This window comes from Saimiri boliviensis, chromosome 14, assembly GCF_048565385.1.
Source record: "Saimiri boliviensis isolate mSaiBol1 chromosome 14, mSaiBol1.pri, whole genome shotgun sequence".
Lineage (NCBI taxonomy): Eukaryota > Metazoa > Chordata > Mammalia > Primates > Cebidae > Saimiri > Saimiri boliviensis.
The window spans coordinates 33,076,598-33,099,433 of record NC_133462.1 but is presented as its reverse complement, the minus strand read 5'-3'; the positions used below and the strand labels follow the sequence as shown (position 1 = coordinate 33,099,433).

Genomic DNA, 22,836 nt, shown 5'->3' with positions numbered 1-22,836 from the left:
CTGTGGCAAGACGCCCAAGGGCTGGGTATTCCCACTGTGGACTCCAGGCCAGAACCCTGTGGTTTAAGGTTTGCGTCTGAGTTTGCCCTGGGTGACTGACCACGGCACTCACCCACGTTCTCCTTGGCAGCCAGAAAGCGGGCAGGCTCCCTGACGTTGTCAGCCAGTAGAAAAGCACCCTCCTCCAGGACATCCAGGAGCATGGTGGCTGTGTGCACCTGCTCTGTTGCATTCATGTCCTTCCAGGACTCCAGAGCTTCTGGCCGGAGCAGATTGTCCACTGTCTCCACCACGGCCTGCACAGGCAGGGGGATGGTGCTGTGAGGCCCCCTAATACCCTCTAATTCCTCTGGGTGGGCTCTGTGTGCCCTCTTTTCAACCTCCAACCCTATTCCCTGGTCCCATGGTCCTTAAACTGGAACCTCTCAGGTCTTACCTTGATATAATCCTTGCAAGTTCTCTCTCGCTTGTGCATCTAGAAAGAGATGGAGGTGATGTCAGGCTAGGCCCCTGGATACCAGTTCCCTAACCCCAGTACTGTCATATTTGGATAGCTTTGTTGTCTATGGCTACCACTGACCCAGGGCTGAGCTATGAGCAAGACATTTCCTCAGGGATCCCCAACCCCCAGGACCATGTGGGACAGCACAGGAGTGACACCCAGCAGTCCTTGGGGTTCCTTCCTCTCTGAGGAAGTGAGTGGGGGTGGCAGCCTGGCTGGAAGGTACCAGGTCAGATACTTCCAGAGACCCTGGGGACAGGTGTCCTCCCAGCACCAGGTCAGCCCCACCACCAGGCCCCACCTTGTTGTAGTTCTTGCCAGCTGACTCGCGCTCGATGGGCCGAAGGGCCTGCAGCTGGGCGTCCAGTATGTCCAGCAGCTGCTCCATCAGCTTCACGGAGGAGGAGACGTCCCCTGCGTAGATGGAGCCCCGGGTGTGTCTGGCCAGCTCACTGGCAATGTTGGCCGCATTCTCTCCACTCTTGATCTGCATAAGGTGGGTGGTGGGGAGGGAGAATCCCAGGTCTGTCAGGGACCATCCTGCCCTCCCTGGGTTCCCTGGCCTGTGTAGCCTCTCCCATCTTTCTCTGCTTCCCCGTCACTGTCTGCCCTTCCCCTACCCCCTCCCCGGGCATCTGTCCCTGCTCCCTCTGCAGGCTGGGGAGGTGACCCCAGAGTCCTGCCTTCCAGACCTGTGAGCCCGTGTCTCCCCAATTGCTCCATAACCCCTGCCGGGCCCTGGGCCCGAGCACATGTGCCTGCCTTTGAGGGGCAGTGGCTGGTACCTTCTGGGCCACCTGGTTGACCCAGGGGGAGGTGCAGTTGCTGAGGTCAGGGCCCCGGGGGTTCCAGAGCCCCAAGGCTGGTAGACACTGGAAGGAGGCAATTCCTGCAGGGACAGACAGACGGGAACAGACAAGGGAGCCAAAAGGAAGAGAAGGATGGGATGAAGAGGGGGGAAGATGATGGAGAAGGGGACAAGTGGGCAAAGAGAGAGGTGAGGGAAACGGAGAAACAGACATGAAGCAGGCCAGACAGTCAAGAGAGGCGCCACTCACTTCCCCTTGAGCTCTCCCTCTTGCCCCGTCTTTGCCTGCAGAATTAGACCTTCCATCAAGGCTCATCTCGGAATCCCCCCACTCCCACAAAGTACCTGCCAACCCTCCCCTCAGATCTCCAGGACACACGGCCCCACCCTTTTCACACTTCAGCTGGTCACCCATGTGAGGCTGGCTTTTTCCTGGGCTGTCCCAGGTCAGCCTGAGGCCAGGAGCCCAGTCACCTCCTGAAGGCTCCCTGTAGGTTCTGCAGGTAGGGCCAGGGGCACTGGCTGAGTGGCCTGTGTGCAGAGCTCTGCTGGTCACTGGGGATGAACCCTGCCCTCAGAAAGCCCCTGCTCCAGCAGACACCACCACCCACCCATGCGTCTGTGCTAAGCTGCTGGGGGGCGTGGCCCCATCCCCCTGGCCACAGCCTCTACTCACCTCGAGTCCCCTTGGGGCAGGGCCTTTCCACCAGCATACCCTGCTGGGTGGCCGGCCACTGGACCCGCCGTACCTCTCGGGGCTCGCAGAAGAGCTCAGGGGACACGTGCAGATTCGGGGCTGGGGGTCGCCGGGTGCTGGGTGCTGGAGCTGTGGCTGGAGGCAGATCAGGTCCCAGCTGGTTGATGGCACCCACTGGGTGCGTGGTGAGGGGCGCCCGGCGGAGTGGGGTGGTGGCTGCAGGCGAGGCTGTGCTGGTGAGGGGCGTGGGCCTGGCTGTGGTGGTCGTGCTGAGGGGCGGGGAAGTGGCTGGGCCTGGAGAGGGGATACGAGACAGGGTCATCCCCAAGCTCAGGGCCATGCCACAGCGTACCTGGCTGGGCAGGGGGTCCCAGGCCATCCTAGCATCTTCCTCACCTCCTGAAGGGGAAACACATGTTGGGTCTCGCTGGGTCTGGTTGTAGATCTCCCCTCGCATCCCTTATGCCCACAGGACCATATAAAGTATGAAAGGGTGACAAAAGTTCACTACGTGTACCATAACGTCTGAGAGAATGATCAGGGGCGACGCGCCTTGCTGGGTCCAGGTCAGCCCCGCCAACATGTCCCATCCTCTTTCTAGCTGGCCTTGGTTCTGTAACCTGGCTACACTGCTTCCCTCTGGGGGGACCTCAGCTCCCCCTTTTGCAAACAAGATGGGATTATACTGGGCTCCCTGGAGCCGTGGGACTGCACAGAGCTGGCAGAGCAGCTAAGGGGTGCAAGAGAAGCCTGCAGAGTTGCCCCCAGCCCAGTCAGCATCAGCAGCTCAACTCCTTTGTTTTGTGGATATTGGACTTCCACTCAGGATTTTGGTGTATCCAAGGGGGTAAAGGTGCCCAAGCACCCGGGAGAGGTAGTGCAGCTCAGTGGTTGGGAGGCTGGGTTCACATCCTCAAATAACTTAATCCCCTACCCGTGCAGGACCTCAGTGTCCTCGTGTGAAACAGGGCAGGAAGGACCCCTGTGTCACAGACTGGGAGGAGATGCGTTAATCGCTGTGAAATGCTTAGAACAGCCTGTCATATGCTGTGAATTTCCTTTACCACCCAATCCCCAAGACCTCATAGGATGGGGTTCCCTGCCCTGGGACCCAGGGGATGGGGGTGGGGGTGGGGTGGAGGAGACAAAAACAAGCAGGCTCCATGCCTGGAAGTGAGTCGTCCTCACCAGCACTGGGGTCGGGTGGCCCGAACTCCAGGCTATAGCGCACCACGAAATAGTTGTTCCAGACATACAGCTGGTTGTCTCGAGGGTTGTAGTCAACGGAGGAGATGAACTGGTAGGGGTTGGGGAAGGCAAGGCTGACAGGCTCCTCGCGGTTGGCATTGGTGTTGAAGGCATAGTCCACCCGGTTGCCGGCCGCCTCACTGTCGTCGTCCACGTACACGGAGCGCAGCACGTAGAGGACCCCACACACCATGAAGGCGTTGGACGCAGAGCGCTTGTCGTAACCCGTCTCCCACGTGCCCTCGAAGCGCAGCGTGTAGGGGTTCAGTTGGCTCACCACCAGCCGCCCATTGTTGCCCTCGGTCGCATAGATGACCCACAGCCCATTCTCGTCTACCGCCAGGTCGATGTCGGTCTTGCCACCCCAGCGGTAGGGCGAGGTGTCATGGTAGTTGGCGGTATTGATGACTGTCTCCCCGCTCTTGATGCGCGTCCGCAGATCGTATTTGACGATGTTGCGCGTGCGCTCCTTGTTGTAGAAGACGGCGCCGTCATAGACCACGAAGCCTGTGCCATCCACACGGTTGGGCAGGCGATAGGTGGTGGTGTGGCGGGCGGCCACATAGTCCTCCCATGAGGCGTACTCAGTCAGCGTGTCCGTGCGGTAGGGGATCCAGGGCATCACGTAGATGCGGTCACCAGCCTGCAGTGGGTCCTTGCACCACGCGCCAGACTGGTGCTCTGACTCGTGTGTCGAGGTAGGCTCGAGCACCTTCTGCAGGGTCCCTGGGCACACGAAGACTGGGCAGGGCAGGTGGAGGGGAAGAGACGGGAGAAGAGGGGCAGAGGCAAAGGGGAACAAAGAGAAAGAGGGAGGAGAGAGGCAAGTTGGTCACGCTGCTGGGTGGGGAGCCAGGCCGTCCCCTCCTGCTGCTGCAGTCACGGTTGCTTGGTAGGGCTGGTGATGGGAAGGGGGTTTCCGGGCTGGGACCCGACCCCGCTCTCCCCGCCCTGCCCAGCTGCCCCTCTCCCTGGAGATGTGAATCCTGGAGGCCATTAAGAGTGGGGTTAGTCGGGGGAAGTGGTACCCTCTTCCCTTCCCTGGCTGCTAGAGACCCCACAGGCTGGGGAGGAGTTTGGCAAGAGCCCTCCCAGAGGTGGTCCCACGTGATTTAAGTTGGGGAAAGTTCTCCCCACTACAGTCTGTCCAGGGACTCAGCACCCGGCCCCTTCTCCCTCCTCTCTGCCACCTAGGGAAGAGCTAGGGTCCAGGGTCCCATCCTTCACCAACCACACCCAGACAAATTTTTTTTTTTTAACTCCACTTTCTTCCTTCTGCAAAAATTGCAAGGTAGAATGATGTTTCCATACCCACTGTGGGTGTCAGGAGTGTCCCCCTATTCCAGGCTGGGGGAAGGATAGGGGTTTCAACTCTCTCCCCAGGTTCCTGATGCAGCCTGTGTCCCACCCCGCACCCAGTACCCAGGAAGTTGGTAGCCGAGGAAGGGATTCCCAGAGGCAGCTCCCAGGCTAGGATAGGGAATGGAAGAGTCTGGCCCCTCCTGGAGGGTGCCCTGCCCTGCCCTGCCCCCAGCCGGCAAGGTCTCTCATGGGGTTTGGCTCAGCAGCAGACAGTGGCACTGTGCACAGGGGTGGGGGTGGGGACATGGAAAGGGACAGGACTCCCGGGAGAGTTGGGGAGGGAGAGGAGAGCTGTGCAGAGGGAAGAGAGACAAGGGGATGTGGGGACTTGGCGAGGTCCTGGCTCCTTGGGAGGCCGCGCTGGAGACCACCTGGGAAGAAAGGGTTAGTGCTGGCGGAGGAGAGAGGGGTGAGCAGAGAATTCACTCCAAGGCCCAGGCCCGACTGAGGGTCCCCTCGGGGGGGGCAGTCCCAGGTCCAGTTCGGAGGGGGCAGGGGAGGGAACCAGGCGCTAGGATAAAGACCCAGCCCGCCCCAGCCAGGCCCCCCACCTCCCCTGGCCCGGACCCCGATTTACCTGCGACCATCCCCGGCTCGGGAGGAGGGACCAAGGCAGCGCTGATGTCAGAAAGGTGGGGGGCCCCGCCCCACCCCCCCAATCCCTGAAAAGGAGGAAAACCTCAACTGCATCTCGTTGGCCGCTGCTGGCCAGCCCACCCTTGCCCAGTCACGTCCCAGCGCCACCTACTTCTAGCCTCCCCTTGACTGATCCGGGGGTCAGCGTGGCCAGATCCCCCCACCTCCTCCCAAAGTGCCAACATCCACACGCCCCTCCATCCAGGATGGCCGGGCCTCCCTCACCTCCCGACTGGCAGAACCCACACACAGGCCAGGGTGAGGGTGGGGGGTTTGCAGTGAATTCTCTGCTCCTGCTTGGCCTGTCACCAAAGCAGCTGGCCCCGAGGGGAACAGGGAGGGTTGGGACCTGGCACCAGCTTGGGGGTCAGCCCAGTGGCAAGATGGGCTTGGGTAAGAGATACCAGCAGGCTTGGGAGGGAGAGGAAAGGCAGCACTCCCTTCACAGCACTGGGGACAGGGTGGCTTAGGGGCCCCCTGGCATGAAGCAGCCAGAGCATGTAGTTTTTGTACAGGGAGGGGAGTCTGGGACACAGAGCTGGGCAGGATCCAGAGTGACCCTGGCTTGGGCCCTGGCAACTGGCCATCTCCCTGTCCCTGATGCCCCAAGGGGTTGGCCTGCACCCTCCGTCCAGCACACTGGCCTCTGCCCAAGCCGGTCACCACCCTGCCCTACCTCCCCCTCCCCCCGCGAGGTGTGTGGCATCTGAGGGGACATGTTTGTGTGAAGGGGAAAGTGGGAGGCCTCAGAGCCTAAACTGGTTAGAGGGTCTCGGGAGGAAAAACGTGGTTAGAGGTCAACCCCAGGGAGAGGGGGAGAAGATGAGGAAGGGTCTGTCTGGGGCCTTGGACAGCAAGGCCCCTTCCCCAGCACCAAGCTCCCAGTCCCTCCTCTTCCCTCCCTTGCCGTCACCCCACCCGCCCTGCCCTGGCCCTTGAAGAGAAAAGCTCCAGTGGTGTCGCATCCAAACCAGTGGGCCTGCAAGAAGAGTGGCTGGTGCTGGGAGGGAGAGAGACTCCAGGAGAGAGAGCGGAGAGTGGAGGGGTGCGTTGAGGGGGTGGACCTCAGGCCAGTAGCCCAGGCCTCTCTGAGATGGGGGAGAGGGGAAGATGGGGAGGGGAGCAGCTCAGAGGAACCCTGTCCCACCTCCTTCATAAGGGATGCTCCACAGACCACTGTAATTTCAAGGCAAAAAGGATCCCTAAAGGCCACCTCCTCCAGCCCTGCCCGCTGCTGCCGGCCTCAGATGGGTCAGTTTCCCAAAACTTTCTGGGGAGGAAATGGTCATCCCTAACATCCTACCCTAGAAGCGCCCCTCAGCAGCAGCACCTCTGCCTCGACAATAATGGACAGCCCCATCCCATCCACTAGGGAGTTCTCTGCCCGAAATTACGGAGTCTGTGGAAGTTCCCAGACTGTGCACCCCCGCCCGCCGCCCCTCTCCCCTGGTCCTCTAACCACAACAGCCCAGAAGAAACCCTGACTGCAGCTTTGCAAGTGTGAGAGAAACAGAAAACACGCTCCCCCACCCCTCGCTCCCCACTCCAGGAAGCCCGCCCCCACCCCCTCACCCTCATTTTTCATTTTTTGGTAAGCTACCCCCTCCCAGGGCTGGGGACAGCTGACACCCCTCCCCAGGGCTGGGCCCCCAGCTGGTCAGAGATGGGGATCAGGTTGGGGGTGGGGAGGTCTGGTGCTCCATGCTCCAAAACAGCTCTGGGCCTTGGAAATGTCAAACCAGAAAGAACTTAAGCCACCAGGAGCCCGAGACATAGGAGGAATCTGCTCCCCAAAAGGAAAACAATAGTGTCCCCTCCATCCCACCTCCCCTGAACCAGAAACATGTTATAAAAGGTACAGGGGAAGGAGGAAGAGAGAGGGGAAAGAGAGAGCGAGAGAGAGAGAGAGAGAGAGAGAGAGAGACAGCTCACCCGGTGCCCCAGTGGGGGAGCCGGGGAAGGGAGTCCCTCCCTCCCCACCCGCCCTGGATGCTTATACACTTCTCCTGAAGGAGGCAAAAGAAGTATGAGAGAGGGCCAGGTCCCCCGAAAGGGCCAGGGACCAGGAAGGAGGGACAGAGAGAGACAGAAACAGTAAGAGAGAAAATCCTGCCCAAGCTCAGAGAGGAGCTTCCGTGGGTATCTGGAGGGTGGAGATGCCCGTGGCCGCACCAGGGCTGGCCCCACTGGGAGGACAACCCGGGGTGGGGGATACCGACCGGACCGAGTGTGGGTGGGGGAGAGAAGAAGGGGCCAGGAGGGAGGGCAGGTCACATAAGTATGGTACAGGTAGAACAAAGTGTGAGTTAGGGGTTAGCATTGGTAACAGTGCGTTTACCTTTCTGCTCCACTTCTACTTTAAGCATCGGAAGAGAGAGAGAAAACAAATTGAAAAAAAAAATGTGCAAGAAAAAAAGAGAAAAAAAAAGAGATTAAATTGCTTTCGTTTCTTTTCTGGCAACACGCCCCCTTTTTTCCTTTCCTTCCTCGCTCCTGCTTCCCCAACCCCTTCCGTAGCATCAGTTCAGGCCCCCGCCCCCAGGTCCCTTCCTCTGGGGGGAGTCAGGTGGGGCGAGGGTGCCAGGGAGACAGTCAGAGGGACGAGGGGGACACACACAGGAGGGAAGAGACAGAGACACAGGGGTGGGAGAGGGATACAGGCAGGCAGGTGGACAGAGCCCTCAGGTGGGAGGGGGCACCCTTGGTGCAGAGGGGACAGCAAGTGGGGAGCCCCAGGTGGGAGGTGGGCTCTGGTCAGAGGGGGCACCAGGGAGTGGTGGGGTGGAGGAGCCACTCAACTTCCTTCCCACCCTGCCTGCTGCCCTCCTGCTAGAACCAGGGGCCCCAGGGGAAGGGGTTCAGTGTCTCCCAGGGCCTGGGCCCCCACCCAGCCGAGAGACAGGCTGAACTCCTTCCCCTTTGTGCTGGCCTCATCCAGGTCCAGCTGACTTCCCCCAAGCCCTCACAACCCAGAAGAAGCAAACACAGAGAGAAGGTGGCAGAGCCAGACACAGAACGACAGAGAGGCAGACAGCGGGTGCACCCAGGCGCCAGAGAGAGCCAGGGTCGGGGAGACGGAGGCAGAGAGGTGGGGGGAATAAGGGACACAGACTGGGCGGGACAGCAGGTGGGGGCACAGACAACTCCCAGGCTCCCCCGGGGCAAGCCCGAGGCCCAGCTTCTCTGCTTAACCCACCCAGGGCCCAGGAGCCCAGGAGCTGGGAGCTCCGCCCTGCCTGCTGCCCTGTGGGCGGGCGGCACCTGGGGGAGGAAGGGGCACGGTTAGACTGTGCTCAGCTGCAAAGCAAATCCAGCGTTAGTAGGGCTTGTCCAGTGTGTGGGACGGTCCCCACACATCACGTGTCCCCTGCCACCCACACCAGCACTGGGGTCACCCCAGCCTCTCAAGCCCTGGGCCAGGTTACTACCCAGGCCGCGCCCCTCTGTATCCCTGGCCCCTCTTTGAAAGTTCCATCAGGGAGCTCTGCAGGGGGGCCTCTGGCTCCCTTCCCAGTGCCTCACCGGGGGCCTAGCACTCAGTAGATGCTCAGCGAACATTTGGGGGACAAGTGAGTGCCTGGCCTCCCTGGCCTCTAGCTACCTCCTGTCCTCCTTTAACTCCAGCCTCCTTCCTCTGGAGGATCAGGAGTTAGCTCTGCCCCCAACATCCACCGCCTATGTGTGCCTCCTGTCTCCCCTAGGGCTCAGGCTCTCTCTCTTCCATCAGACAGGCAGCTGCCCATCCTCTGAACTGTCCTGTCCTCCGTCCCTGGAGCCTGCCTGTCTCTGTGGGTTGTGGCCCCCGGACCACACTCAGGGCCTCGGCTCCAGGAGGTCTCCCAGCTCCTTTCCTCCCCTACCTTCTTTCCTGCTGCTTGACCTGAGTGTCTCGTCCACTTGCTTTGGCTTTCACTGAGACCATGGAGGTTTTTTTGCCCTGTATCTCGCCTGCCTCAAGAGAAGTTGGGTTCATGATCCATTATTTTAATTTCTATTACCATAGCAATAATCATAATTGACAAGAGGCATTACAAGGAGTTGCAACAAAAGCAAAGACTACAAAATGTCCAGCACTCACAAGGGGCCAGCAACTATGCTAGGTACCTCACAGACCGTCTTTCAAGAACCCTGTCTATAGATGGGAAATCTGAGGCTCAGTGAAGTGAGGCCACATGGCTGGCAAAAGCAGAAGCAGACACCATTTCCATTGCATCTAAAGCTCAGGCACACACAAGCTTGACACACACTGTCGCTACTCCTTGCAGCTTCCCAGGGAAGGTGTTTGACCCCCCTACACCCCATCACAGATGAATAAACAGGCTCAGCTGGCTTAAAGGACATTAGTACTATTACTGAGCACATTCCGAACCAGGCACAGGTCTGGGCGCTGGGGCGGCAGATGAAGACGAAGCCTCTGCCCTTGGCAAGTTTACACTTGGCACTCAAAACCCTGCCACCGGGAGCGACTCTGCGGTCGGCCCTGGGCCAAGCGCTTCTCACACATCATCTCTCGGACTCATACCTCCTTCCATAGTGGCTCAGAGAAGTAAGTCATTTGCTCAAGATTTCAAAGAAAAAACTCAAGAGCCCAGTCGAGCCTTGAAACAACACCCATCTGACTGCCCCTCTATGCTGAGCTTACTGCCTCCCAGGCCCCGCTTCCCTGCCATCCCAGCCTTGGGGGTCGGCCGTGTCCCCAGTGCTGTGGGGAGGCTTCAAGGAGCAGATGGGCGTCCCCCTCGGTGGTGGCTGAAGGCCTCAGGTGCTGAAAGGAAAGGACGAGGAGTAAAAGAAGAAAATTATGGAAGCACAGAAGGGATCCTGTTTCCCCAGCCATCGAGTCACCTGCGAGGAGAAATCAAAGGTTGGCAGGGAAGGTTGGGGTGGGAGGGGAGAGGAGGGAGAGTTACAGGGCCTCGTGGTCCCCAACCCTGACCCGCCACATTGAGACACCCTGGTGGCCCTGCTTCTCCCCACTCTGCCCGGAGGCCCTACCACCAGGTTGGCTACATGGAACCCATTGTGGGAGGAGAGGGGAAGGGATAACGGGAAGGAGGGAAGAAGGAGAGAGGGCAGGAAAAAGGCGATGTCAAGGGCAGGGTGCTGAGGAGGAGAGACCCTGTCTTTGTCTGCTCCCCTTGGTCAGGTGCAAGACAGCGAGGCTTCTGGCTCCCCAGATCACTTTCTTCAGGCCACCCTCAGTCAAATATGGTGGCACTTCCTTTGCAGACAGGAAGAGCTACATGATAATGGGGAAACCAATGGGGAGCTATGAATCTGCTGAAAACGTTCCCCAGGCCTTCACCCTGGATCTGCCACCCGGCCTCAAAGGGTGCTCTGCCGCTCTATGGGTTTATAGTCTAGCTTCCATGATTGGGAAGGGGCGTGTGGGGAGTGAGGGTGCCTACAGAAAGGAGGTGTTGAGAGGGGCAATAGGGTGAGTGAGAGGAAGAGAAAGTGGATGAGAAGGGTCAGAAAAGGAAGGGATGTAAGAGGAGGAGGGAGGCAGATGGGCAAGAACAGTATCGAGGTCAAGGGAGAAGAGAGAGATGGAAGTGTGCCAGGCAACGCACAGGACCACGGCCTGGGAGTGTGGAAATGAGCACAGGGTGCATGAAGAAGCAGGGTGAGGGGGCAGGAATAGGGAGAGATGGAAAAGGTACTTCCACAGGAGGGGACAGTCTGTGAGGCAGGGGAGCAGGCACTGAGTGTGGACAGTGGTGTCTGGGAGAAGAGAATGTGTGTTGGAGGGAGCAGGCCTGGCTGTCCCCCCTGTGCCCAGGCCCCACACATGTGTGCACTTGTGTGATGGGTCAAGGTGTCTCCTCCTCACTCATGGGGGAAGGGCCCGTGTCCGCACAAGGAACAAGATGACTCACTGTAGGGAACACAGTCGTACTGCACCTCCAGGTACTTGTAGGTCCCAGGACAGGGGTCAGGAAAGGCATCCGAGCCGGCAACCACCACGCACTGGGTGCGGTTGTTACACCTGCGGAAGAGAGACAGGGCATTGGGAAAGAAAGACATAGAATGGGCTGGGAGCAGTGCATGTTCCAAGGTCAGGGTGTCATAGAGTCCCCCAAACTGGGAAGAGGCAGTGGAGCTGAAAACCAAGTGATACAGTTTGGATCTGTGTCCACACCCAAATCTTATGTTGAATTGTGATCTCCAGTGTTGGAGGTGGGGCCTGGTGGGAGGTGACTGGATGGTGGGGGCGGTTTCTAATGAATGGTTTAGCACCATCCCCTTGGTGCTGCTGACATCTGGTTGTTTAAAAGTGTGTTTAAAAGCACTTCCCCCGCTCTTTTTTTATTTTTTATTTTTTTGAGATGGAGTCTCCCTCTGTCGCCCAAGCTGGAGTGCAGTGGCGCAATTTCAGCTCACTGCAACCTCCACATCCTGGGTTTAAACAATTCTCTGCCTTAGCCTCCTGAGTAGCTAGGATTACAGGTGCGTGCCACCACACCCAGCTAATTTTTTGTATTTTTAGTAGAGACGGAGTTACACTATCTTGGCCAGGCTGGTCTTGAACTCCTAACCTCGTGATCCACCCACCTCGGGCTCCCAAAGTGCTGGGATTACAGGCGTGAGCCACCACGCCCAGCTCCCCCGACCACCCCGGCCATGTAAGAGGTGCCTGCTTCCCTTTTGCCTTCTGCTAGCATTCTAAGTTTCCTGAGGCTCCCCAGAAGCAGACGCCACTATGCTTCCTGTACAGCCTGCATAAAACTATGAGCCAATTAAACCTCTTTACTTTATAAACTACCCAATCTCAGGTATTTCTTCATAGCAGTGTAAGAACAGGCTAATACAACAAGCCCAGAGGCCTTGTGTGGGCACCGTTTTCCGTTTGCTGCCTGCTCTCTCTCTCCCATCAGGGTTCTTCTACTTTCAGCCCCAGCATAGCATCATGCTCAGGGCTGAGAAGGAGTCACCCCCTAAACAGTACTTTCCTGGCTACCCCTCATCACTTTCATTCTGAGTATAGCCAACACTTACTATATCCTTGGCAGTTTTCTTTAAATGGACTTTAAAGCCTCTTCATTGTTCAATGGAGAGTAATACATGTGAAGCCACACACGTGAGGTGCTGCCTCTGCAGATACACGATCAATGAACTCTTCAGGGTCCAGCTGTGTCCACACTTCACACCATCTCGTGAATACGTCCTACCCTTTGGGCAGTGCTGCTGTGCAGACTTATAGCCAGGGCAGCCAGGAGAGTTCGTCCCCTGGGAAAAGCCATTCTCAGTTTCCCAAGAGGGAACTCCTCCAAGTCACTGTCAACTTCCCAGGGGACTGGTAGCATTTAAAGGGGAACGTATTTAACAACAAAAAGATGTGTCTCATCTGTTGTCTGTCTCTCTGTCCTCTCTGTCAGGGTCTCTGTTCCTTGCAGCAGGCTGGGGCTAGGCCAGGCAGGACACGGGCATGGACGCAGTTTGAGAGGTTTCCAGACAGGTATGGGGCAGAAGAGGCCCTGTGTCTCCCCTTCAGTCCTGCTCTTAACCAAGGGTACTGAACACAAGCAGACACTGAAGAAGGGACCAAGGATCTAGCAGGGAGGGAGAAAAAGGTGGGGCAGGAAGGGACATGGGAAGGTCTATATCCATCCGCCTCACCCTCTACTTTAAAAATAGAACACTGGCCGGGTGTGGTGGCTCACACCTATAATCCCAGCACTTTGGGAGGCTGAGGCGGGTGGATCAAGAGGTCAAGAGATTGAGACCATCCTGGTCAACATGGTGAAATCCCGTCTCTACTAAAAATACAAAAATTAGCTGGGCATGGTGGCACGTGCCTGTAATCCCAGCTACTCAGGAGGCTGAGGCAGGAGAATTGCCTGAACCCAGGAGGTGGAGGTTGCGGTGAGCCGAGATCGCGCCATTGCACTCCAGCCTGGGTAACAACAGCGAAACTCCGTCTCAAAAAAATAAAAATAAAAAAATAATAATAAATAATAAATAAATAAAAATAGAACACTGGCTGGGTACGGTGGCTCACATCTGTAATCCCAGCACTTTGGGAGGCCAAGGCAGATCATGAGGTCAGGAGTTCGAGACCAGCCTGACCAACATGGTAAAACCCATCTCCACTAAAAATACAAAAATTAGCTGGGCGTGGTGGCGCGCGCCTATAATCCCAGCTACTTAGGAAGCTGAAGCAGGAGAATCACTTGAACCAAGGAGGCAGAGATTGCAGTGAGCCGAGATCACACCACTGCACTCCAGCCTGGGCAACAGAGTGAGACTCCATCTCAAATAATCAGTCAGTCAGTCAGTCAGTCACTCACTCACTGGGGTCGCGTGTGGCGGCTCATGCCTGTAATCCCAGCAGTTTGGGAGGCTGTGACTGATGGATCAGTTGAGTCCAGGAGTTCAAGACCAGCCTGGCCAACATGGTGAAACCCCATTTCTACTAAATATATAAAAATTAGCCAGGCGTGGTGAGGCATACCTGTAATCCCAGCTACTGGGGAGGCTGAGGCCACAAGAATCACTTGAACCCAGGAGGCAGAGGTTGCAGTGAACCAAGATTGTATCGCTGCACTCCAGCAGCAAACGATTCATAACTTTTAAGTTGTGTGCTGTTCTGAGTAGCCTGACGCAATCTCATGCTGTATGTGATGTGTCCACGCTGGATCTGCTCCCTGTCTGTCGTTGCTAGTGGTCATCTCATTGATCTGTCGACTGTCACAGTATCACAGTGCTTATGGTCAAGTAGCCCTTATTTTATGTAACAATTTACTACTGAAATTTATTATTGTTGTTAGTCTCTTCCTGTGGCTATTTCATTATTATTATTTTTGAAACAGGGTCTCACTCTGTCACCGAGGCTGGAGTGCAGTGGTACAATCTTGGCTCACTGCAGCCTCAGCCTCCCAGGCTCAAGTGACCCTGCAGCCTCCGCCTCCCAAGTAGCTGGGACTACAGGTATGTACCACCACACCCTGCTAATTTTTGTATTTTTAACAGAGACAGGGTTTTGCCATGTTGCCTAGGCTGGTCTCAAACTCCTTGGTTGAAACAATTTACCCGCCTCACCTCCCAGAGTGCTGGGATTACAATCATGAGCCATCACACCCAGCCTATTTTATTTTAGTATTATTATTGTTTAGACAGGGTCTTACTCTTTTGCCCAGGATGGTGAGCAGTGGTGTGATCATGGCTTACTTCAGCCTCCACTTCCCAGGCTCAGTTTATTCTCCTGCCTCAGCCTCCTGAGTAGCTGGGAGTACAGGCATGCACCACCACACCCAGCTAATTTTGTTGTATTTTTAGTAGAGATGGGGTTTTGCCATGTTGCCCAGGTTGGTCTCGAACTCCTGGGCTCAAGTGATCAGCTGGTCTCGGCCTCCCAAAGTGCTGGGATTACAGGCATGAGCCACCGCATCCAGCTGTGCCTAATTTGTAAATTAAACTTCATTATAGTTGGGGATGTATGAGAGAACGTGGTATATATAAGGTTCTGTTGCTTTCTGCAGTTTTAGGCATCCACTGGGCTTCTTGGAGCATTTCCCGAGTGGGTAAGGGGGGACTACTGTACCCAAAATAATTTAAAACCAGTATTAGAGCAGATCTTTGTACATGCACGCTCCTAGCAGCATTATTCACAATCACCAAAAAGTGGAGGCAGCCCAAATGTCCACCAGCAAGTGAATACCTAGGCTAGGCACAGTGGCTCATGACCATAATCCCAGCACTTTGGGAGGCAAAGGCTGGCAGATCAGTCAAGGTCAGAAGTTTGAGACCAGCCTGGTCATTATGGCGAAACCCTGTCTTTACTAAAAATACAAAAAATTAGCCAGGTGTGCTGGTGCATGCTCGTAGTTCCAGCTACTTGGGAGGCTGAAGCAGGTGAATTACTTGAATCCAGAAAGCGGAAGTTGCAGTGAGCCGAGATTGTGCCATTGCATCCACCCTGGTGGACAGAGCGAGACTTCATCTCAAAAAAAAAAAAAAGTCTCCACGCTTGGATGTGGAACAGCGGGGATTGGGAACTCAACAGAAAGGAGACAGGACTGAGGCCCCCCTGCAAATCCTTCTGGATGGGACTCCAGAGGCCTCATCGTACCCCCTCAGCCCCAGTAACTGTTCTGCACAGCATTCCCCATGGAGATTGGAACTGGGCCAGACGCTGTACTAGGTGCTAGAAAGATGATGAGAAGAATGCAGTCTCCCAAAGCTGGTGTTGAATGAAGTCAGCAGGGAGAATCTGGAGAGGCGGTGGGAGGGGGCTCCCAGGGAGGGGGCACACAGCCTAACCAAAGGCTGGAGCCCCGCAGGGGTGTCAGGAGACAGTAAGTGTCCTGGGAAGAGGGGCAAGATTGCTGGAGGGGAATGGCAGTTTAAGAGACAGAGAGGAGAAGAGATGATGAGGCGCTTCCAGCCCGGCCCAGCTGTCTCAGCACCTGAACACTCTCATCCCCGGGCCAAACCTCTCCTGCTCTCCTGGGGCTCTCAGTGACCCCCCCGTAACACTTTTTTTTTTTTTTTTTTTTTTAGACAAAGTCTTGCTCTGTCACCTAGGCTGCCTCCCGGGTTCAAGCGATTCTTCTACCTCAGCCTCCTGAGTAGCTGGGACTACAGTTGCATGCCACCATTCCTGGCTAATTTTTGCATTTTTGGCAGAGACAGGGTTTCACCATGTTGGCCAGGCTGGTCTCAAAATTCCGGACCTCAGCTGATCCACCCACTTCGGCCTCCCATAGTGCTGAGATTACAGGCATGAGCCACCCGCCTGGCCTGTCTTTTTTTTGTTGTTGTTGTTAAGAGACAGGGTCTCGCTCAGTCACCCAGGATGGAGTGCAGTGCTGGGATCGTAACTCACTGAAGTCTCAAACTCTGGGCTCAAGTAATCCTCCTGCATCAGTCATCTGAGTAGCTGGGACCACAGCCATACACCAACATGACTGGCTAATTTATTTTTTAGATTTTAGTAGATACACAGTCTTGCTGTGTTGTCCAGGCTTGTCTTGAACTCCTGGCCTAAAGTGATCCCCCTACCTTGGGCCCCCAAAGTGCTAGGATTACAGGTATGAGCTACCACATTCACCCCGGGTGTAATTTGAAGGAAGGGCTGATTGGCTCTATATGGACCGACTGTGGGTGTGAGAGAGGCTTGTGAAGATTTGCACACGTGATGCCTCAGCCTGGGGCAACCCCTCCAAGCTCACACACACAGTCACACACTCAAAGAAATACAAATACACTCCCAGTCAACCACACACACTCATCCACATACACACATCTACTCACAGACACACCCAACCACCTACCCCAAAAGATGCTCACCCATCCACCCCACCACTCACAGACATGAAAACACACACCTCCATCAGTCACACACACTAACAGACATGCTTACTCTAAGACAAATGCTGACACATGCTCACACCCACACCTGCTCATATACACTTAAACTTACTCAAACACTCAGACCTATAACTACATTCACCCACAAACACACCCATATTCACACACACACACCTACACACCCACCCACCCAGATACACACTCCTATACCGTCCCTCATAAAGACACTCAGACACAAAGACATATGCTTAGTCACATACATCTGCACACACCCACACCTGTTCACACACACTGAGACATACAGACACAGTCACAAAAACACATTTAATCACACATTCAAAAACGCACACACACTCATACTCAAATACACTGGCTGGGCACGGTGGCTCACACCTGTAATACCAGCACTTCAGGAGGTCAAGTTGGGTGGGCGAATCACCTGAGGTCTGGAGTTCGAGACCAGCCTCGGCAACATGGTGAAACCCTGTCTCTACAAAAATACAAAACTCAGCCAGGCATGATGGTGGGTGCCTGTAATCCCAGCTACTCAGGAGGCTGAGGCAGGAAAATTGCTTAAACCCTGGAGGTGGAGGTTGCAGTCAGCTGAGATTGTGCCACTGCACTCCAGCCTGGCCGAGAGAGTGAGATTCTCTCAGGAAAAAAAAAATCCACACAGTCACACTTACAGATACATGCGATCACAGACACATTCCGTTAGTCCTGCACCCTCAAGCACTCACCCCACACACAACCACACACGCCTGTGCTTCCGTCATCTGTGCTAAGGTGTCTGCTCCCTGGAGAAGCCTGATGACCTCTCAGATCTGGGATGGGAGGGTGCGGTGGCTCATGCCTGTCATCCCAGCACTTTGGAAGGCTGAGGCAGGAGGACTGCTTGAGGTCAGGAGTTCAAGACCAGCCTGGGCAACACAGAAGACCCCACTTCTACCGAAAATAAAATAAAATTGGCCAGATATGTTGTAGTCCCAGCTACTCAGGGAGTTAAGGTCGGGGGATTGCTTGAGCCCAAGTGGTCAGAGCTGCAGTGAGTTGTGATTGTGCCACTGAATTCCAGCCTGGGCGACAGCGCGAGACTGTCTCTGAAAAACAAAAACAGTCTGGGATAAAGGGACAAGTCCTCCCATGACACCTTCACTCTGTCCTGCCATTCTTTATATTTTACAAGCTCCAAACTGCCCTGGCTAAGGTTGGGCATGGTGGCTCATCTCAGGCCTGTAATGACTCCCTCCTTTGGGAGGTCGAGGCAGGCGGATCACCTGAGGTCAGGAGTTCGAGACCCACCTGGCTGATGACAAAACCCTGTCTCTACTAAAAACACCAAAAAATTAGGCATGGTGATGAGCACCTGTAATCCCAGCTACTCAGGAGGCTGAGGCAGAAGAATTGCTTGATCCCCGGAGGCAGAGGTTGCAGTGAGCTGAGATTGTGCCACTGCACTCCAGCCTCGGTGACAGAGCAAGACTCCATCTCAAAACCTGGCTCATCTTGGGATGGAAGCTTTGGAAGTAAGAGGCTGGTGGGGGAGGGACTTGCCAGTGTGTGTATGGGTATAGGCCTGTGTCAGGGGGGCATAAGCTGGTTGTGAGGAATGGACTCAAGTCTTATCCTGTTTGCACAGGGCCCAGCACCTAGTAAGTGCTCAGTAAACGTGTTGAATGCATGGCAGAAAGACGAATGGTGAAAGGGTGCACCGGCAGATGTCCAGTGCTTTTAGGTGTCGCTTCATCCAGGAACTGTCCCGAGAGCCCACTCACCTCTGTGACATGATCTTGAAGGCATCCGGCAGGTAGCACTGCACATTCTCCATCTGGAAAGGGTCAGCGTCGCAAATCTTGTCGTCTGTACGCCCGTAGTTGGCATTTTCCACCATGATGACGTCGCTGCCAGGGCACCGCAGCTCGATGGGGTAGCCTTCACATGCCAGCTCCCGGCGCATCAGCCCAAACGGGAGCCCAGCCCGGCTCAGGCCTGCGGGGAGGGTTGGGGACGGTGTCACTCCTCGGCCTGGGCCAGGAAGGAAAGACCCTGCCTGCTGCCGAGGAAGTGCCACTGCTAGCTCGGCTGTGTCCTGGAAGCTGGCTGAAGGAATCTCAGTTGATTCGGCTGTAGAATGGGCCTCTCGGTGTGCCCACCTGTGTAGTGAGGACGTTAATCTGGCCCAAAGAGAGCCTGGTCTCTCAGCGCCTAGGAGGTGACATCTAAGCCTTTGAGATGCCCTCCTTGATAAGAGTGTCTGTTTTCCTGGGGCCCTTGGGCTACACCAGTAATACTGTTATGGATTGAACTATGTCCCCCTGAAATTCATATGCTGAAGTCCTAACCCCCAGGACCTGAAAATGTGACATTACTTGGAGATAAGGTCTTCATAGAGATAAATTCAAATGAAGCTGTTAGGGTGGGCCCCAATCCAGTATGACCATGTCCTTATAAGAACGGGAAATTGTGGCCAGGCGGAGAGGCACACACCTGTAACTCCAGCATTTTGGGAGACCAAGGCAGGTGAACTGCTTGAGCCCACGAGTTTGAGACCAGCCCGTCTCTACCAAAAATACACAAATTAACCAGACATGGTGGCACACACCTGTAGTCCCAGCTACCGGGGAAGCTGAGATGGGAGGATTGCCTGAGCCTAGGAGGTTGAGGCTCCAGTGAGCCATGATTGCACCATTGCACTCTAGTCTGGGCAACAGAGCGAGACTCTATCTCCAAAAAGGGGTGGATGTTGTTGCTGTTGAGACAGGATCTTGCTCTGTCACCCAGGCTGAAATGCAGTGGTGTGATCATGGTTCACTGCAGTCTCTACCTCCTGAACTCAGGTGATCCTCCTGCCTCAACCTTCTTAGTAGCTGGGACTACAGATGCATGCCACCATGCTTGGCTAATTTTTAAAACTGTTGGCTAATTTTTAAAACTGTCATAGAAATAGGGGTCTCACTAAATTGCCCAAGCTAGTCTGGTCTCAGGCAATCCTCCAGCCTTGGCCTCCCAAAGTGCTGGGATTACGGGCCTGAGTCCTTGCACCTGACTAATGGGGGAGATTTGGGCACAGATGTGTACAGGGGGAGACAATGTGAAGACACAGGAGCAGGCGGCCATCTACAAGCCAAGGAGAGGCCAGGTGCAGTGGCTCACGCCTCTAATCCCAGCACACTGGAAGACCGAGGCAGGCAGATCACCTGAGGGCAGGAGTTTGAGACCAGCCTGGCCAACATAGTGAAACCCTGTCTCTACTGAAAATACAAAAATTAGCCAGGCATAGTGGCAGGCAGCCTGTAATCCCAGTGACTTGGGAGGCTGAGGCAGGAGAATCGCTTGAGCCCAGGAGGTGGAGGTTGCAGTGAGCCCAGATGGTGCCACTGTACTCCAGCCTGGGTGACAGAGTGAGACTGTCTCAGAATAAATAAATAAGTAAAAAGAGATAAACAAATAACAGCCAAGGAGAGAGGGCTCAGAAAGACCCAACCCTGGCTGACACTTTGACCTCAGACTTCTGGCCTCGGCAACTGTGACACAATCAATGTCTGCTGCTTAAGACATACGATGTAGGCTGGGTGTGGCAGCTCACACTTCTAATCCCAGCGCTTTGGGAGGCTGAGGCAGGCAAATCACTTGAGGTCAGGAGTTCAAGACCAGCCTGACCACCATGGCGAAACCCGGTCTCTACTAAAAAATACAAAAATTAGCCAAGTACGGTGGCATGTGCCTATAATCCTAGCTACTCGGGAGGCTGAGGCAGAATAATTGCTTGAACCTAGAAGGTGGAGGTTGCAGTGAGCTGAGATTATGCCACTGCATTCCAGCCCGGGAGACAAGGGCAAAATTCCATCTCAACACAAAGACACATGGTCTATGGTACTTTATTAGGGCAGCCCTAGCTAATGAATACGCTAACAGGATTTAGGGCAGGAGCTTTGGGTCACGTGATCTCAGCTGACCTCTAGAGGTGATGGAGATGGAGCTCAGGCTTGTAGGTAGAGCTGAGCTCCAATACAGACCCTAGACAACAAGGCTCTTGGGGAGCCTCTCTGGTTGGCAGTTTGCCATGCCTGTTGTCACGCATTGTTGCCAGGAGAGTTAACGCTGTCCAGCACTCCACTGGGAGGGGGTAACTGGAAACTCCATGCAAGGAACTTTTTTGGACTCTGCCCTATGCACCTCTTCCCTTGCCTGATTTTCATTTGTTTTGAGAAAGAGTCTCATTCTGTCATCCAGGCTGGAGTGCAGTGGCGCAATCTCACTTTACTGCAACCTCAGCCTCCCGAGTAGCTGGGATTATAGGCACATACCACCACGCCCTAATTTTGTTTTTTGTGGTTTTTTTGAGATGGAGTCTCACTCTGTCCCCCAGGCCAGAGTACAATGGCATGATCTCAGCTCACGGCAACCTCTGGCCCCCGGGTTCAAGTCGTTCTCCTGCCTCAGCCTCCCGAGTAGCTGGGATTACAGGTGCCTGCTTCCACACCCAGCTAATTTTTATTTATTATTATTTTTTTGAGATGGAGTTTCGCTGTCACCCAGGCTTGAGTGCAGTGGTGCGATCTTGGTTCATTGCAACCTCCACCTCCTGGCTTCAAGCGATTCTCCCATCTCAGCCTCCCAACTAGCTGGGATTAGAGGCATCCACCACCACGCCTGGCTACTTTTTTGTATTTTTAGCAGAGATGAGGTTTCACCATGTTGGCCAGGCTGGTTTCAAACTCCTGACCTCAAGTGATCCACCCACCTCGGCCTCCCAAAGTGCTAGGACACAGGTGTGAGCCACCAGGTCCGGCCTTAATATTTGTCTTTTTAGTAGAGATGGGGTTTCACCATCTTGGCCAGGCTGGTCTTCAACTCCTGACCTTGTGATCCACCCACCTCAGCCTCCCAAAGTGCTAGAATTACAGGTGTGAGCCACCATGTCTGGCCTTAATTTTGTATTTTTAGTAGAGATGGGTTTTCCCCGTGTTGACCAGGCTGGTCTCAAACTCCTGACCTCAGTGGATCTGCCTGCCTCAGCCTCCCAAAGTACTGGGATTACAGACGTGAGCCACTATGCCTGGCCTGTTTGTTTTCTCAGATGGGGTCTAACTCTGTCATCCAGGTTGGAGCACACTGGCACGATCATAGCTCACTGCAGCTCAGCTCAAACTCCTGGGCTCAGGGGATCCTCCTGCCTCAGCCTCCTGAGTACCTGGGACTATAGACACATACCACCATGCCTGGCTAATTTTTAAAATTTTCTGTAGAGATGGGGTCTTGTTACGTTGCTGTGTTCAGGCTGGTCTCAAACTCTTGGGCTCCAGCAATCCTCCCAGGCGTGGGATTATAGAGTAATCCTCCCAAAGCAGTGGGATTACAGGAGTGAGCCACTGCACCTGTCCCTGATTTTAATCTGTATCCTTTTGATGTAATAAACCATAACTGTGAACATAACATCTTCTAGTCAGTTCCAGGTCCTTCTAGTGAATGATCATACCTGAGTGTTCTCTGGGGGACCCCTAAACTTGTCATTGGTAGGCAGAAGTGAGGCTTGTCTTGGGGACTTCCCTAACTTCACCCTACTCCATGCAAGGGGTAGAGAAAGCAGGAGAATGAATTCATGTTTCTAGAAGAAACCAAAGAGACTGGCTTTGCTGCTGACAGGGCAGATGTGAGGGATGGTTCAGAATGCAGATTCTGGGCCCTATGCTGGGTCTACTGAATCAAAATCCCAGGGGTGAGGCCAGGAGCCTGAAAGCCTATGTGCCAACCAGGTGACGGTACATGCTCCAAGTTCGAGAACAGTGGCCACACATGGTGGCTCACACCTGTAATCCCAGCACTTCGGGAGGCCGAGGCGGGTGGATCACCTGAGGTCAGGAGTTTGAAACTAGCCTGACCAACATACTGAAACCCCGTCTCTAATAAAAATACAAAAAATTAGCTGGGCATGGTGTCGGGCCCCTGTAATCCCGGCTACTTGGGAGGCTGAGACAGGAGAATCACTTGAACCTGGGAGGTGGAGTGAGCCAAGATCAGGCCATTGCACTCCAGCCTGGGTGACAAGAGTGAAACTCCATCTCAAAATAAAAATATAAAAAAAGTTTGAACAGCCACCACTGTTTTCTCCCCAAGCCTCAGTTTCCCAATGTAAAATGAGCACCTACTGCCCCAGGTCATCCTGCAGGGATTCTGTGCCTTAGAAAATGCTCTTGAAGGAAGCACTGAGCAGGGTGCCCTGCACACGGAAGGTGCCTGATCATTATCATCTGGGAAACCTCCTGGGTC

The 22,836-nt window shown here is 55.0% G+C and overlaps 1 protein-coding gene across 8 annotated transcripts in view; it reads right to left on the bottom strand.

The window, feature by feature from the left end:
* Positions 1-22,836, bottom strand: part of ADGRL1 (adhesion G protein-coupled receptor L1) — a 60,686-nt gene that overhangs the window by 11,713 nt on the left and 26,137 nt on the right. The window contains exons 3-11 of one of the 8 annotated variants that reach the window (XM_074384520.1): positions 18,342-18,555; positions 11,133-11,242; positions 7,592-7,609; positions 3,175-3,996; positions 1,987-2,301; positions 1,288-1,391; positions 804-989; positions 437-475; positions 113-296 (exon numbers count right to left, since the gene is read on the bottom strand). In XM_074384520.1, coding sequence (XP_074240621.1) covers positions 113-296; positions 437-475; positions 804-989; positions 1,288-1,391; positions 1,987-2,301; positions 3,175-3,996; positions 7,592-7,609; positions 11,133-11,242; positions 18,342-18,555 — 1,992 coding nt within the window. Of the gene's footprint in view, positions 1-112; positions 297-436; positions 476-803; positions 990-1,287; positions 1,392-1,986; positions 2,302-3,174; positions 3,997-5,194; positions 5,280-7,591; positions 7,610-11,132; positions 11,243-18,341; positions 18,556-22,836 lie in introns of those variants that run through there. The other 7 variants (XM_074384523.1, XM_074384521.1, XM_010352489.3 and 4 more) reach the window with 7 other exon arrangements.